We start from the raw sequence: 17,619 nt of genomic DNA, 5'->3' as shown, positions 1-17,619 counted from the left end.
TGTCGGTGAGTCTAGTCTGTTTATGCCTCGTCATGTCATGTCATGTCAAGTCTGGATTATTGTTTGGATCACCTTGTAAATAAACTGCACTTGGGTTCTCACTTACGCTCGCCTTCAGTGGATGATTTGTTACAACAACCAAATAAAGAAACGCGCTGCAAATGCTGACAACACAATCAAATAAAGAAACGTGCTGCAAATGCTCACAACACATTAATAACATCATGCCTGAGGATGCACAAATAATTATCTTCACCATTTATCACTTGGTTTATGCTGCACTGGTGACTTGTGTGACATGAAGCAATACAGACCTGTCTTTCTCTGTCTTAAAAATCTAATTAGTCCATGTCGTGTTTACCTCAATCAGATTAATTAACACTGATGCCAATTTATCCGCTATTAATTAAAAGACTTTTCTTTCAAATCTCGGCCCGGTGGCTTCTCTGCTTTTTGTGAGGACTTAAGAAGGTCAGAGTGGTTTATACGCTTACATTTGAAAACACATTAAAGCAAAGTTGTTTTAGCTGTAAAGAGAAATGTTGCTTGTAGAAGCGTGATATGAATATTGCTTTGAGTTTGTAGTTTCCTAGAAAGACATTGGGAGGTCAGAGCTCTTTCATGGCCGTCATAAAAGCATTACTTTTCCATTAGAAGAATGTTCTTGGCCTGCTGTGTGGGTCTTTATCACTGCTTGAATTTCTCTCTTCACTTGCTATATTTTTCTTCTCAAGTCATCAAGAATTTATGCACCAGTTCTGCTGAAAATGATGGTGATTTCACCTTCTGCGAGAAAAGAAGAACTTATGATAGGGTTCATCTACTGTACAAGAAACATCTTTATATTTCTTCTTGCACATGCTAGATTATGATTTAAGCGTAGAAATGTATGGAATGGTTTCTAGAAACAGATAAAGCATGTTTGATGAGTTGATAAACAGCTTCTGGGCAATAGCTGATATTTTGCTGATATTTATCTATTAGAGCTCTCAGACTGCTTTATTAATGTGGGTCTGTGCACAAAATATATCTAGGGACAGTTTTAAACTTGTATATTAATGAAAGTAAAACAACACAGAGTGTAAACAGAGATTATGTTCACTGAAGAGGAACGCAGCTGTGCAAATGAATGAACAAAGTTATGAAAATATGCTTGTATACAGTGGATAGTGCAGGACACCAGACCTGTAAACTGTGCAGAATGACTGTATGGTTACAATGTTATTTATTCAAAAATGTAATGAGATCAGAATTTCAGGAGATCGGGAGGTTTTGTGATGTGTTGCCAGTTTACGGTTTTAGTACATCTTTGGCATTTTCAATTAATACAGCCTGAGATGTTTAAACATATATAGACATAGACAACTATAGACAGTTACTAGGGATGCCTGCCGTGCATCTTTAATTATTTTCTCTCAGGAACTCAGCGATAGGTTAGGAACACGTCAGAAAAAGAGATGCCAGAGGAGAAAAGTGCTCTGTCACTCTGTGTTCGGGGTAATAGGATGTGATCCCAACTTGACATCACTTTGAACTGCAGATAAGGAAAGAAATGTCTCAGCCTCATGCTCTAATATTCACATCTACAGCTATTTAATTACAACTGAATCTGGGCCATGGGATCTTCAGAGTTCTTGGCTCTATTATAAGCCTTTATCATTTCCACACTTTATAATAATAAAGCAGTTAAAGTGTACTCTTTTTTTTATCTCCTTACAAGGGAGGAAGGACACATTTCACATATACAATATAAAAAGCTTTCAAAAAGTCATTTTCAACACAAGTTGGGATCAAACAATATTCTTAATCTGTTTTTTTTATAGTACTTATCACAAGGCCATTCTCTCTTGTGAAGAGCTGTGCTACACACACAAACACACACACAGTATACAGTATATACACAAACATATATTATAACAATACGCTAATCATGCAAACGTATGTCTTACATTTTTTATCTCTAAAAAAACAACAGGACTATCTCTGTCCTGTTGTTTTTGTTGTTCTTCACACTGGGAACAACTTCTGTCACCACAAATTCCTTGTGTGTGTTAACATATTTGACAATAAATTTCGGATTCTGCTTATACAGTAGTTATACAATCAATAATGCTGTGGATAAGACCCTTTTACCTCAGCTTTTCACTTTTTCTAATCAAGAGAAGATGAGTACTGTATGCTTTCAAATTTCACATGTGCTTATCTATGCATTATGCAGAAAGCCATTAGTGATATCTTCTTTGGTCGGTATTTACTATGACACAAAGAGATTAGTTTAAAAGAAATCACTGGAACTGCATGTTAATTGAAATTTCTGGCCATCAGTGGAGCAAGTAATTAGTTTGCTGCTCCAGGTGACCTTCAAGCTATACATTTCAAATGGTTTCATTTTTGCATTTGAAGCAATAATATGAAGTATTAGGCTAACCTTAATATTGGACATCAGATTTGTTTGAAGTCCTTTTCTGTGTCAGTGAACTATCAATAACTGACTCAGTTCTAGGTCTCCATCAATGGATCAACAAACTAAAAAGCACACATTAATGGGATTCACCCCTTTAATATAAAAAGTTCGCCCCAAAATGAAGTTTCTGTAATGATTTATCCACCCTCTAGTTGTTCCAAATATTTATGAGTGTCTTTCTTCTGTCGAACATAAAAGAAGCTATTTTGAAGAATGTGCTTAACCAAACAGTTGTTGGTAGCCATTGACTTCCATAGTATTTTTTTTCTCCATACTGTGGAAATCAATGGGGAACATGCAACTGTTTGGTTACCCACATTCTTTAAAATAGCTTCTTTTATGTTCGACAGATGTCGATGTTTTTTTCATTTTTATAGTTAATTATTTTAATACTTCAGCTGAAACTAAAGAAAAATGAGAAATGTTGCCTACACTCTTAAAAATAAAGGTGCTTCAAAAGGTTCTTCAAGCGATGCCATAGAAGAACCATTTTTGGTTCCACAAAGAACCATTCAGTCAAAGGTTCTTTAAAGAACCATCTCTTTCTTACCTTTTTATAATCTGAAGAACCTTCTTTCGCCACAAAGAACCTTTTGTGAAACAGAAAGGTTCTTCAGATGTTAAAGGTTCTTTATGAAACCATTTAGACAAAAAGGTCCTTCTATGGCATCGTGAAGCACCTTTATTTTAAGAGTGTAGGCTAGCTGCAATAAAATAAACGAAAGTTTTTTTTTATTCATTGCAGCTAAAAAAATGTATTTCAAGTAATAAACTTTTTTTTTTTTACTGTTTTTTTTTGTTAGTTTTAACTTAACGATAATAACCCTGCTTCCTGTTTCTTCAAGTAAACGTTTCTTCGTATTGGAATTTTATCCCATAGTTTAGTTACCTGTAGAGCGAAAAGAAAACAGACCTTTCAGACAAATTAATAAGTAACCTGTGAATGTGACCATGTAATCAGCCATGGTCCATTAGTGTGGAGATTAAGACTGTGCTCTTATCTGACAGCTTCAGAGGCCCTGCATGCACTTAAACGCAACGTCATACCACACATCTGAACTAGTTGATCAGTGCAGATCAGTAGAGAGGTTGGAAGCGCACAGAGATAATCATAGGATCTTTTCCTATAATGCACTTATGAGTAAATCAAGCCAGATACAAAAGCAAAGAGACTTGATTACCATGTTAGAATATCACTGGCTGAATTTCATGACACTCTCAGGCACAAATATTTAAATAAACAAAAACTCACATCATATGGCATGCTATTGATCAGAATGTGATACATTATGGTTTTGTTGAATTAAAGCATTTATAATGTGGTTCTCTGAAGCACTTGATTCTGACTGGATGCAATATTATCTGATATTCTCATGGCGACGACAGAATGTTTTGAGAGAAAATGCAACATTACGCAGATGTAACAATACAAATGTTAACAAAACCACTTTAAATGTTGACTTCTATCATACTAAGATGCAGTATTAGATTTTTAATGTCATAAATTGATTTTTGTTGTAAATATGCCTGACAAGATTGTTACACTGAATGACATTTTAGTGAGTCTCTTCTGTAAATCAGGGGAAAATGTATGATATTTATTTTTTGCTCAGTAAAACAAAAATACAATTACATTAAACAGAAAACTGTTTTTTGGAAAAACAACAATTTAAAGCAGTATTGTTTTTATGCTTAAACCCTTTTTCATCTTTGACCATTTTTGTATTTGAGATATATATATATCATATCTCTCTCTCTCTCTATATATATATATGGCAATAAAGTGTTGAATTCTAAATGACCTATACTTTTTACATCTATTTCAGCTTTCAATTGACATTGGAAATGAAGTCAAGTACCAGAATAAAATGTTGGGAGAAATGGTAAGTGATGGGAAACGATTCACTATCTGGTCTCTTCATCAAAACACTGATCTGAATAGCTGTAACATCTCATGTTTGTTTCTCCTCGAGGACTCAGACTTCGACTCTACTGGAGGTCTGTTGGGAGCCACCATAGGTAGATTGAAACTCATCTCCAGGGGAAGCCAAACTAAGGTGTATTGCTACATGCTGCTGTTTGCTCTGTTTGTTTTTATTGTCCTGTACTGGGTGATCAAACTGAGGTGATCATAGGACTGATGAGACTCTTCAGGACCTTTCTTATGTGCCATGCTTATTTGGGATAGAGGGTCAGAATCCTCACAGTGATGATGAGGACTGAGGTAATTGAGGAGTGCAAGAGTGCATTCTTTTTGAACCATAATGAGTGATTATGTGCAATATGAGACAAAACTCTGTCCTAACCTACCAAAATTGGTGTCCCAGTGCAGGGATGATGCTAATTGTCTGATACTGGTCACAAAAATGTTAAGAGATTAACAACTGACATCTGGCATTTCCTTTTATTCAGAAATACTGACCTTTTGTGGTATGATCATTACTTCAGTGCTATAAATGTGATAATTTATGTCTTCTACAAGGATACAGATTAAATACCTTTAAGAGAGAGGCACACAACAGCACAGTAGTCCTTTAATCATATAGTTGGAAATTCAGCAACTGCCCAGCTGAATGGGGTGTAAACAAAACAACAAAAACCTAATCAGCCTGTATTTTCCTTTCCTTTACTGTGCAAATCTTCACAACACCCTTGAAAGAGCAGCCACAAAATTGTGTGAATATAGTGTTCAAAGGGCTGATCTTCAGACTGTGAAAACCATATTGATATATGTGAGTTTATGTTCAATGCAGATGTGTAACATATCAAAAACCACCCCAGAATTTTGTGTACTTCAGAAATGCCTTAAGTAATTTTGAAGTTCCTGTTCAACCCCTTCTGCTCTCTATGGTTAACATAAACCATGCATTATTTCAGTTTTTTAGAAACTAACTTGTAAATAAATGTCATTTTTGAGAGAATTATTACATTAAAATGTCCTTTATGTTGTCAAAAGCTTGAGTCCTGTTTTCATATATTCCATTTATGGTTCGCAGGAATCTTACAAGCGTCTTAATTATGAAAACTTTAATTTTTCATGCATAATAACAAAGTCATTTACAACTATAATCAAAATTTACATATGTTACATATGACTACATATAAAGGTTTTATTAAACTATATTGAGGTACCATTTACTGCAATGTACAAATCATCCATCTTAAAGTTGCTAACTGCTTTTATAACTGATATAACTAGTTAATTTATATTTAGTGTCAGATTCTCCATTTAAGTGCACTTTGTTTTTCAAACTGAACTCCTATCGGTGATGTCATTTCTTGGGTAGAGTGTCCATGTACTTGCATATGATTGACAGCATCACCTCATCAGCTCCTGCACCAATGGACATTAATCTGGAGTCCCTGATAAAACCAAAAAAACAAAAACAGATTATATATATTTGTGACCTGACAGATGAGGACTAGGCTTACAATTTTTTTTTTTACAATTTTCAAAATCAGAAGTTTGATTCACTGCATTCACACTGACATGACTCTTTCCGCCCAAACTCATGAGTGAATACATGGATTTCAAACCTGTTGCTTTTCAATGTCACTGCAGCTCTGAGAGCGCATTCACCTTAGTTCAGATGAGAGAAACTGACCTGTAGAACCTGCTGACTAGGACGTCACTGGTGAAGCCCATGCCACCCCAGTACTGGAGGCAGCTGTCACTGAGCTCTCGGGCCAGTCGTCCTGCCTTCAGCTTGGCCATTGATGCCAACTTTGTTACATTGTTTCCCTTAATGTACAGAGCTAATGAAAGTGCACAAGAAAACGTCTTAAGAATTTCAGAGATATTCATTTTCAGGCATACATGCTGAGGTTCAGCTCCAATTTTTGATTTCAGAACCTAAGGGATTTAAAATGTAAATGGACTGATTGCAAGCCAGTGTTCACACCATTTCTTTCCATTATTAATTTGGAAATCAGTGGCCCTGTAGACCTACCAGACCCAAACCCATGAAATTGCATAGCTGCCTTGGTCTAGAAAATCATTCTGGGATAATTTAAGGAACAGTCAGACTTACCTGTGGCACGATGCAAAAGGGAGCGCAACAGCTCGATTTCTGTCTGCAGCTCAGCCAGCCTGAAGTGAACAACCTGGTGGTATAGAATCGGCTGACTGAAGATCTTCCTCTGTCTGGTGTAATTGATGGTCTCTTGGACAACTTTCTCCATGGTCGTCAGGACTTGAAAAACAAGTATGACAATATCCGGTCATAGGAAAAATTCGGACGTGTGTTTCAATAAATTATATGCCAGATGAAATAGTTGTAGGATTTCAGTCCTGATAATATCTAGACAGGAAGGCTGAAATGTTGGCTAATGATGTCAAAAGATCCTCCAGAACATGCCAGACCTTTTTCTTCCTTGATGATTAAAGCAAAACACACAAGTTCATCCTGAAGTTTGCCTCACTGATAAACACATTTGGGCCTGAGAGGAGAGCGATCTGGCTTTGTAAACACACAGGCACTACTGACATTAACACACTGACATCATGCCCGTGCCAGTGAAGAGAAATGTTTGCCGTGCGGTGGGATGTGTGGGAGTTGGAATGGGTTACTTACTATTGGCCACCCCCCAGAGTCGCTCCTCCTGGAACTGTAGCATCTGGTACGTGAAGCCCATTCCCTCTTGCCCTATGACATTTTTGCAAGGCACACGCACGTCATCGAAAAACACCTCTGCTGTATCCGATGACCACATGCCTATTTTATCGATCTTGCGTGCGATATGAACGCCTGCGGACGAATGGTAAAACATTAGCATGTTTTCTTTGGCAGAAAAAAGACTCTTTTCCTCAAGTTTTGTGCTTTTGCGTAAAGTATTACCTGACAGATTCATAGGTAAGCAGATTAAGGATTTGTTCTTGTGTGGAGGGCCATCGCTGGTGTTGGCCAGGAGGCACATCCAGTCTGCTTGAGTGCCATTAGTAGTCCACATCTTTCCTCCATTAATGACAAGTTCATCTCCTTTGCGCACAGCTTTAGTCTTGATGCCTGAAGGAGACAGTATTTATAAATTAGACTCTTCCGATCAGTGGTTCTCAGTTAGGAGGCAGAGGCCTACTAGGGGGCTTCAGAAAGCTTTCAATGGGGCCATGGTGTCACTTAAAGTTATTTAAATTAGTATATTATTATTATTATTATAATATAATAATAATAAATTAATATATTAAACACTCTTACCTAATGAAAATGTTAAAAAAAAAGTTTTTCCCCCACAGTAACTGTTGTTTTATTGAAGAACGAGTTCTTGAAACTTATTGAAGTGTATTTTAGTATTATTTATGTACTATTATAGTATTTATCATTATTTTAAATTAGTTTCTATTTTTATATTTTACATTTTAATTTTAAAAATTTTAGTTTTTTCCTACTTCATATTTTGATATTTTTTAGCCAGTTAGACCAGTTGACTTGAGTAGCAAAATTGCATAATATATTTGGGTTATCTTAAATTAAGCTTAGTTTTCTTACACAATATTAAAAAAAATTTTTTTTTAACTTTAAAACTTTTAAACTTGACATTTTTATATAAATGCTTAAATGTTATTTTAGTATTGTTTATATACTATTAGTATTTATTAGTATTTGAAATGAGCTTTTATTTTTATATTTTTCAGTTTTCATTTTAATTTTAGTATTTTTATTAGTTTTTTGTTATGTAAAAATAACACTTTTATGGAATCACAAAATGAACTGTGGTTAATTTAACTATATCACCACTCCCAGTTTCTGTTAATAAAAAAGTTCAAAACAACCAGCTTTGTCATCATTACAGAAGAAATATTAGAGGATATTGAAGGATTTTGGATGGACAAAGAAGGACCCTCAAGCCAAAAAGGTTGAGAATCACTGCTTTAGATCATACTTGGCTTTAAATGTAAAATAAAGTAATACTGTACTTTCATTTAACCTCAAAACAACTCATTAATAATATGTGACTAGTACCAGCTTTACTTCAAATACAAAATTTAATACATTTATGAAAAATAGATCTGCATCTCCCTGTGTGGTATTCCCTTGTAGGCAAGTCTTTTAATCTCCCTGGCCTGAAATGCTTTGATATCTTCATCTGGGAAAGTAATTAATTTTAGATTTGCGTCTGGTGTATGTTTACATCTTGTTTAAAACACCCCCATGGCAATAAAAAGAGCATGCCTTTCCTGTTATGTACATTATCTCCAGCAAAATACTTACTTGCTACATCAGAGCCGGCCCCAGTTTCGCTCACCCCGAGGCAGGCCACTATGTCTCCCATTATGGTGGGCTGCAAGAACTCTCTCTTGAGCTCTGCAGAACCAAACCTAAAACAGCACAGAGGTCACAGTCACATCCTCATTGTTATTTTGTGAGTGTCATAGCAACAGTGATTGAAAGCTCATGAGGCAGCATGGGTTACAGAAGACATTTACATTTTACTAGCAGCAAATGCAATTTCAGAAACTGTTCCATAGGGCAGAATCACAAAGGAAACTAAACAAAATCCCTAAAATCCCAGATTTTCTGAATCCAAATAGCCAAAACGAATATGCACAGAAAAATGAGTGTTTCCAGAGAGTGAGCACAGTGCAGTAAAATCCCCTCAGTGACAGCGTACAACCTGCTGCAGTCAGAATATGTCAAATACTAAAAAGAGGAAATGGAACCATCCTGATGACTACAGTATTTATTTATAATTGATCATTTATTTATAATTACAATAAATGACGATTTAATGTTTTAAGAGTCTATCAACACATGGTGAAGAAATACCTCATTCAGAGTCTACAGCAACATTCGGTAACACTTTATTTTAGGGTCTCTTAACTAGTTACTTCTTAGCATGCATATTACTAGAATATTAGCCATTTATTAGTACTAATTAAGCTCATATTAATGCCTTATTCTACATGACCTTATTCTACATCCCTAATCCTACCCAATTCCTAAACTTGACAACTACCTTACTAACTATTAATAAGCAGAAAATTAGGAATTTATTGAGGGAAAAGTCGTAGTTAATAGTGAATAAGTGTTCCCTATTTAAAAGTTTTACCCAACATTCTATTAATACACTGTATAAAATACTTTTTCTAATCATTTTTTTTGCCTTTTCGCCATTAAAAATAAATAAAAACACAGAAATAAATAAGTAAATAAAATCTACTAACTATTAATAAGCAGAAAATTAGGAATTTATTGAGGGAAAAGTCGTTGTTAATAGTGAATAAGTGTTCCCTATTTAAAAGTTTTACCCAACATTCTATTAATACACTGTATAAAATACTTTTTCTAATCATTTTTTTTGCCTTTTCGCCATTAAAAATAAATAAAAACACAGAAATAAATAAGTAAATAAAATCGAAATAGATTTTAAATATGCATTTAAATAGATTACTTGCAAAGCAAAATTGCATAATATATTTTCTTATAAGAGAATATATCTTAAAATTAAGTTTATTTTTCCTTAGACAATTTTTCCTAAACCTAATTAATTTTTATTTAGCAAAAAAAGAGAGATCTCTTGCAAATGGGTTGACTAATTTAATTCTATTTAACTGAGATTCTATTAAATTAGAGATATTCTCTAAAAAAAGGAGTGAGTATCTCTTACATACATTTTTGTTTCTCAAGTAAACAAATAAAAATAGTTAAAGAATATGAGTTTTGCAGTGTACCTTTCATTAACCACGTCTTTTTTTACTTTCAGAGTGAGAAGAATATTTTGAGACAAATGTCATTTAATGACAAGGCCACCTGATGAAGAAACCAGAATTAACCAATGTGAAGAGCAATGTAGCATAGAGTTGGAAATTGTTATCATGGAATAATGCCTATGTTTCAGTTACTAATCCTAAAAAATAGTAAGCAGTGTAAAGTGCAGTATTTTGTGTAGCATTCGATTCTGAGCATAGCCACTGTTTGAGGTGTACTTAAAGGCTAAGAATACTAGCAGGAGAAATACCTCGCCAGTGCAGGTGTAGCCATATCACTCTGCACGCCGATGGCCATGGGAATCCCTCCGCAGTTGATGTTCCCCAGTTCTTCAGAAACAGCCACACTGTAGCTGAAGTCCAACCCCAGACCTCCATACTCTGCAGCCAGTGAACAAAAAGATAAGTGAATGTCCAGTTAGCAGATCACCTGAATGATTCATCTCTTCAGTTTTTTGTTAATGAGCATGTAAACATTTGAAATTAATGCTTAAAGCTGCAGTCCGTAACTTTTGGCGCTCTAGCGGTTAGTAAACAGAACTGCGTGCGTCTTGCGGAAGAACATTGTAGCCGGAGCTACTTCTCTCTGTTTATGTCTATGGCGAATCACTCAGGTACTGGGCTACTCCGCAGCGGTACCTACCCGAACCAGTCTAAATAGTCCGAATATAAACACTTATTATAGGTGTTCCGTAGTGATTCAGGACAAGCCAAAAACACGTTTGGAAAATGGATTCATGGTGTACTCGCTTATTATATAAATTTTAAACACAAACTTACGGACTGCAGCTTTAAGTCAAATATCTCAGAAGATTTGAACATTTTGATCACAAAGCTGGTGTAATTTAGACCGTTTCTATCAGGTCTCCTTGTTCTTGGGCAGCATTAATCTGAACTGGCTTACTTCAGTACTGAAGACAAGTATGCATCATGTAAGAGTCGTCTACATATTTTTGCCATGCAGTAATCTAAAACTTGACATTCCCTTTTCACACCCCTGCAGTCCATTCAGTCTTCATTATAACATACTACAATGTCTTGTGCAAACGTGGTATAAGCTATTACATTTGACCGTAATAAAAGCATTACTGTTTCCCACGATACTTTCCCTTGTCATGCATTTATTCATGTAATTTCATGTTCCATTTCATTTAGTATTTTCCTTCAGGAAACAAAAATTTCGACATTAAGGAAATGATTCTATTCTGTGAAAGCAATAAGGGCAACAATAATGCTGAAATGTAAGTCCTTTAGTGACTGTGGTGAACACTAAGCTTGTTTCCCCCAGTACTACAGGACGCTGTATTCTGTCATCAGGTCCCGCAATGGTTGTGGACGGCATTTGGTGTAGCAAAATAAGGAAAAGAGAAGCCAGAGAGCAGAGGAAACAGATACAGCTGCACAGGAACAGCTGAAGTCCAACAATTCTGTATCCAAACAGATGATCTAGTGAGATGCATCTAAACAGACGGTTTGTTTATCTTGACCACAACTAGCTTAACTAACTTTAAGGAGTCTTGGAGAACAACATTTGAGATGATTAAAGAGATGGAATTCTGATTGTTACTGTGATTGTTTTCCACATTACAATGCAAATACTGTGTAATAGTCTTATATGGGTTTGTATAGTATGAAATACTAAGATACACAGTTGGAACAAAATGGAAAAAGGATGTTTAATGTCATATGTCAACAAGCAGATCTGAGCTTTATGAAGGACAGCTATTGGAAGGTGGTCAACATTTCCATTCTCTGTGTGCGTGTGAACATGAAATTGCATTTATTTATTTTTTTCCCGTGGAGAGTGATTCTCCTGTTTGGTGGGGTAACCTTGCACAGTACATTTAATCACCACATAGATGTGAAATTAGAGGTATTTCAAGAGAAACGAGACCATGTATCCCCACATATTTTGGGAGTAAATGTCAAAAGACTGTTCGTTTGGATAAGAACGGAGTCTTAGTGTCTTATCGGCGTTTGCCAGGGTTGGAAAAACAGACATTCTGGATTTACGCCAGTAGGGCTTGTTTTCACAAGAGCTATTTCTCAGTAACTGACTATAAGGTTTTGTTAAGTTAAATTACACAAGTGTTTTTTAACACTTAGTTCCATAATTTTTGTGAATTCTGTCTCCCAAACGAAAATGGCAATACCATATTTCTGCTGTAGAGTAGCTGTTGTAAACAAGTAAACACAACTGAAACATATTTAGACATAATTCAACTATATAATGAAGGTAAATTCCACACTAAAAGTTGAAACGTTTTCAGGATGAGTATTTTTCATAAATATCAAGTTAGGGCAATTGATTTAAATCATAATTTGTAAACGTACTGAATCAATTAGAATATTGCTTGGTCAATATAATGATTTTATATTTTTGTACATTACCGTTTACCATTTGCTGTTTCATAAATTGCATTTCATAATTGTTTTACTGTTGAAATTTTGCTAAAAAGCGTATAATAGGTGAATTAAAAGTAAGTTACATTGTGACAACATACCCCAAATAATGTGACAACAAGCCCTGCTGATAGGTAATGTGTGTTCATTGAACTGTATACTTAATACTATATATTCCATAACCACGGAAGTGTTCAATAACCTTTTATTTATTCATTTTTTGTGTAGCCAAGATTGTAAAGTATGCTTTAAGAAAAATGTTTACATTAAATGGTGCTGGTTTCTATAAATGTAAAAATTTCAACCTCTTAAGTCACTGACTATGGTGGATTTTGAATATAAAAATAGCTTCAAAACTCCCCCAAATCTCGAGAGTGAGCTCACAGATGAGAGATGAAAAATAGAGTGCATAAAGGAAAAGCTCCGGTTTAGCCTACAGCAGTCAAGTCACAATTCACCTGAACAGATTTGATGTTATTGTTTAGAGACTTGCTGGTGTATTTGTGCTGCACATATCAAAAGAGATGAGGCAATGCTCCGAGTACTAATCTTCTGTCTAAGAAGATGCTGTAAATCCAGCCTGCTAATGCAGAAGTGTCAGTGTCAGCACTTCTTAATGCAAGAGCTGCTCTCCTCTGACCTACAGATTTATGAAGCTGCTTCCCCCAGAGCCTTCAGCCACCTAACAATTATACTGTATTGTATTCCAAATAATTAAGTACTATAACTTTTGCTATATCATGTTAAAAAGAGGAAAAATGAAATAAATTATGACAATATTATATGCATGCTATTTAAGAATGAGGCTCAACAGTCATTGATTGTTTGCACAAGTTCTTACAATCCTAGATTTGGATGGTATATTTGTTGCTATCTTGACTACAGACATACCAAGACAATCTGTTGTACATTAATGAAATGTATACACTCTAAAAAATATTGTTTAGACACAACAACAAAAAATTCACGCAACAGTTTGCATCAATTTTTTTGAGTTAAGGCAACTTCTTCTGAAATTAAGTTCAACTAATACACTATATTGTGCTATATATACTTAGAAAATTGTGTTAAAACTAACAATTATTAAGTTGAATACTCATAAAAATTAAGTTGTTCTAAGTTGTTTTTTCACATTGTTTTAAATTTGATTCAATCATGGACACTGGTTACTACTGGACACTACTAAAATATTATTTTTTGATGAAACGACACTTAACGCTGCCAGGAAACCAATCTTTTAGCATTTTCAACCAATTGCCTTCTGATTGAAACAGCATGTCAGACAACGTCCAGTGAGTCTGTTCTCAACCTAAGCAAACGCTCTACTCTTCAGCACAATGGTAATCTCATAAAAACCACCAACATAACAGAAACACTTTTAAATACTAATATAACCGAACACTGAACATTAATAAATCTTCTCCTGTTCTGATCTTGAATAGAAATGCATAAAAGATTAGTTTATTTCTACATTACCGCCCATTATTCAGTCACATGCAAAGCATGCTGGGAACCTGAAACGTGAACTTGAAAAAACGAAGTTATGGAGCTAATTACATTGAGTTAGTACAACTTAAATAATGTTTTAAACAAACTAACACAGATATTTAAGTTGAAGTTACACACAGTATTACGTTGATGTAATTATCAACATTAAGATATCAGGACAACTCATTAAACTTCTTTAATTAAATCAATAAATTTGAATTTTTAACTTGCAATTTGACACTTCACAGAGAGCCTGTGGGCTTTTAAAATATGCACAGGCACCAGCTGTATTTCCTTTTGGTTGTTCTTTATTCTTCTCAATTATTGGGATTTTATAGCAATGCTTTGAACTGTATGGTAAAAAGCTGTGCACTGACATTTTGATATGTGTATAAGGCCACAAATCTATTTTGTGTTACAAGGTGTTTTCCACTGTTCTCATAATTGCTTCTTGGAGCCATGTTGTTATTTTCTCATGAATCCATTTGCGTTCACATAAAAAACCTAAGACTTTTTAAAGGGCTCCCTACAATCTTCTTATTCTCTACTTTTCTGAAGGAGGTTACTTAGAACTGTAATTCTGTCATTACTGGAAAATCTAAATGTAAAATTTTTTGTACATTAAATGCATATTTTCCTGTGAAAGAGCAATATTTCAACCTGCTGCCCTCAAGGGGTCACATCAAGTTTTCCTTGATCTTGAGAGATAGAATAGAATAGAGTTCACAGTATGCTTGCCGCAATAGACGGTGCTGACGGTGATACCGTTGTTAAGTCGCAACATTGGTTACGTCACTTGCCCACCGCGGCACCGACCCCCACCGTCGTTTAGATTTTTTTTATAGTAATAAAAATCATTTAGTTCAGTAAAAGAACAGACACTACAATTAAAAACTGAACGCGGCTGCTCAATGCAGCGTGCCGAACGACAGTCGCATCACAGATCAGATTTAATTTCTCCAGTGAGGAGAGTGAGTCGAGCTGACTGACAAGAAGAGTGAGGTGAGACAGACAAGACGGTCGCGCATGATTTAGTTTCGAAACGAAATGCAAAAGCGCCTGTTTGGCAGTATTTTGGATTTTGAAAAGCCTGTTGACATTTGCCGTTTATCTAAGGTGATTTTGGAAGTTTTTTTTTAAACATTAATTTCTTATTTAATTGGTTCCACAGTGTTTGCTGATTTTTACTTTATTTAAAGTTTGCGTAATTTATTTATTTTATTTGACATTGAGGTGTATGCCGTGCCTCCAAGCTTTCTTATTCGTTTTGCTAATAACCTTTCTATGTTTCTTATTTATTTGGTTATATATTATACATGTTTACATATTTTATATTAGGCATAGCCTGCCCTATAGCATGGTGTATTTTTTTCGTTTTGTTAATAAATGTTTTATATATAGGCTAAGTGAGTTTGACGTTGTATTTTGTTGTTGCATTCAAGCAATTGATGCTGAATTGCCGCTAATTCGAAAGTGAAAGTAAAAGTAAAATGCGCTCTGTGTTTTTAAGCTATTTAAAAGCAAAGGAAAGGGAGGAAAAGTGGGAAAATTCAAACGAACTAAAAACGAACAATTGCTTTACTGCGAATTGCCGCTATTTGAAAGTGAAAGTAAATTGCAGCATGCTGCTTTTGCAAGCTATTTTAAAGTGAAGGAAAGCGAGGAAAAGAGGAAACGCCCCCAACCCCCACGTGATACTGGTATTATCAGTGTTGTCACACGTCGATTAACCGGTGGGAAAATTTCCTCACCGTCACAACCCTAGTTCACAGTACTAAAAGAACACAGACATTAAGCTGCACAAACTGCTTGTGCTGAAACTTTGTTCTGACATCAAGAATCAGAAGCATAATGCCCAAACTGGCTATGTAGCACCTGCCGCTCTGGATATAGCATTCTTTGGAAGGAGCCAGTTTTAGGAAAGAGTGGCTGAAGATTTAGGGTTACAGTTAGAGTTAAACTTCCAGTTTAACTCTAAATGTCAGAGAGTTTAATGAAACTGGCATGAAAAACTTAATATGACCGTTTTGTTGCAAAAAGAGGAGGGAAATAATACAAATGTAAGATGAAGAAGAATGGGTCACTTGTATGCTTAAGGTAAATTAACAAACGTCTACTTACCCACAGGTTTGTTGACTCCTAGAAATCCTGCATTACCCAGGATTTTGAAGAGCTTATGAGCAGGAAATTGCCCTTCTTGCTCCCATTGGTCTACATAAGGGTTGATCTCTTGATCAATGATCTATAACACAAACATAGATCAGAATGCTTTATCTGAGTACTGTAACCAAACCTGAAAATGACCTGACATGAATATTATCTGATTTATAGATTCCAGGGAAATTGTGTATTATATTAACACCATGTTTGCAATTAAACACTTATTCCAATGAAGCAGGATTTCACGGGAAATAAGGAAGAAAACAGCTCAAAACAACACAACACACTCTCAGAAATAAAGGTACAAAAGCTGTCACTGGGGCGGTACCTTTTAAAAAGGTTCCCTTTTGTACCTTTCAGGTACTAATATGTACACTTTAGGTACTAATGTGTACCTTTAAGGTACCAATATGGACCCTTTAGGTACAAAAGTGTACCTTTTGAAAAGGTGCCGCCCCAGTGACAACTTTTGTACCTTTATTTCTGAGAGTGCAGAAACTGGGTAACAGTCTAAATGTTTACACCTTTACTATGCATCCAAGACTAAAGTTAAAGTGAACCGTCAAAAATTGAGGATTAATTAATAGAGATTGAAATCAGCAAAGAATCACAAAAGCTTTCCAAAGTAACTAAATATCAAGAAGTAATTCAGTCTTTAATTTCTGACAGACATGTAGCCTAGCAATTAGCTCACATGGGCAACGACAATTTGAATCCGGTTCATGTAATTTCCTGATCCATACCCTTCCTTCTACACATCACTTTCCGCCCTTTCTATAAAGTGACAAAAGGCCAAAAATAATACGTTTTCAAGTTCCTTCAAGCTATATAGAGTGTAATAGCCATACAATAGGTTGCGTCCTTGAAAGCGGGACCAGACACTCAACTTCCTTTTGAGTCACTTCAAGACGCCTGCATGTTGTAATAACATAACCATTGTGAAATATAGTGAGCATCTGCAGCAATAGTCCATACGTTTGAACCATACAAGCACTGACAATAAATTAGTTCCTGACAGAGGAGTGACATTTACAAAAAAAAGTTCCAAAGAGGCATGAAATGTACCATAAAAACAGAAAATACGTTCCATATTTATAATTCTTCCAAAGCCATGCAATATACTTTATATTCTTGCCTTCTGCTTGCTGTAAACTAGCAGTCTGGATATTTAGCTTAACTTAATTTGTGTACCCTAGAATCTGACACATCAGGCAGATTACACTCTAAAAAATGCTGGGTTAAATACAACCCAGCGCTGGGTGAAATATGGACAAACCAGCAATTGGGTTGTTTTGACCCAGCGGTTGAGTGAAATGTTTAACCCAACCTTCTGGGTAGTAACCCAACCACTGGGTCAAAACAACCCAATAGCTGGGTTTGTCCATATTTTACCCAGCGC

At 35.3% G+C, this 17,619-nt stretch overlaps 1 protein-coding gene across 1 annotated transcript in view; it reads right to left on the bottom strand.

Annotated features, from left to right (window-relative positions):
• Positions 1-5,597: 5,597 nt before the first annotated feature.
• LOC107558587 (probable acyl-CoA dehydrogenase 6) overlaps positions 5,598-17,619 on the bottom strand; it is a 27,341-nt gene continuing 15,319 nt past the window's right edge. The window contains exons 2-9 of the mRNA XM_016242247.1: positions 16,182-16,302; positions 10,421-10,550; positions 8,674-8,780; positions 7,303-7,470; positions 7,039-7,212; positions 6,496-6,657; positions 6,070-6,220; positions 5,598-5,827 (exon numbers count right to left, since the gene is read on the bottom strand). Coding sequence (XP_016097733.1) covers positions 5,737-5,827; positions 6,070-6,220; positions 6,496-6,657; positions 7,039-7,212; positions 7,303-7,470; positions 8,674-8,780; positions 10,421-10,550; positions 16,182-16,302 — 1,104 coding nt within the window. The 3' untranslated portion in view covers positions 5,598-5,736. The remainder of the gene's footprint in view (positions 5,828-6,069; positions 6,221-6,495; positions 6,658-7,038; positions 7,213-7,302; positions 7,471-8,673; positions 8,781-10,420; positions 10,551-16,181; positions 16,303-17,619) is intronic.

The sequence above is a fragment of the Sinocyclocheilus grahami genome, unplaced genomic scaffold, assembly GCF_001515645.1.
Source record: "Sinocyclocheilus grahami isolate Dianchi unplaced genomic scaffold, SAMN03320097.WGS_v1.1 scaffold650.1, whole genome shotgun sequence".
Taxonomy (NCBI): Eukaryota; Metazoa; Chordata; class Actinopteri; order Cypriniformes; family Cyprinidae; genus Sinocyclocheilus; species Sinocyclocheilus grahami.
Note: the sequence above shows the minus strand (reverse complement) of the source record. Positions and strands in the feature narration are given on the sequence as shown.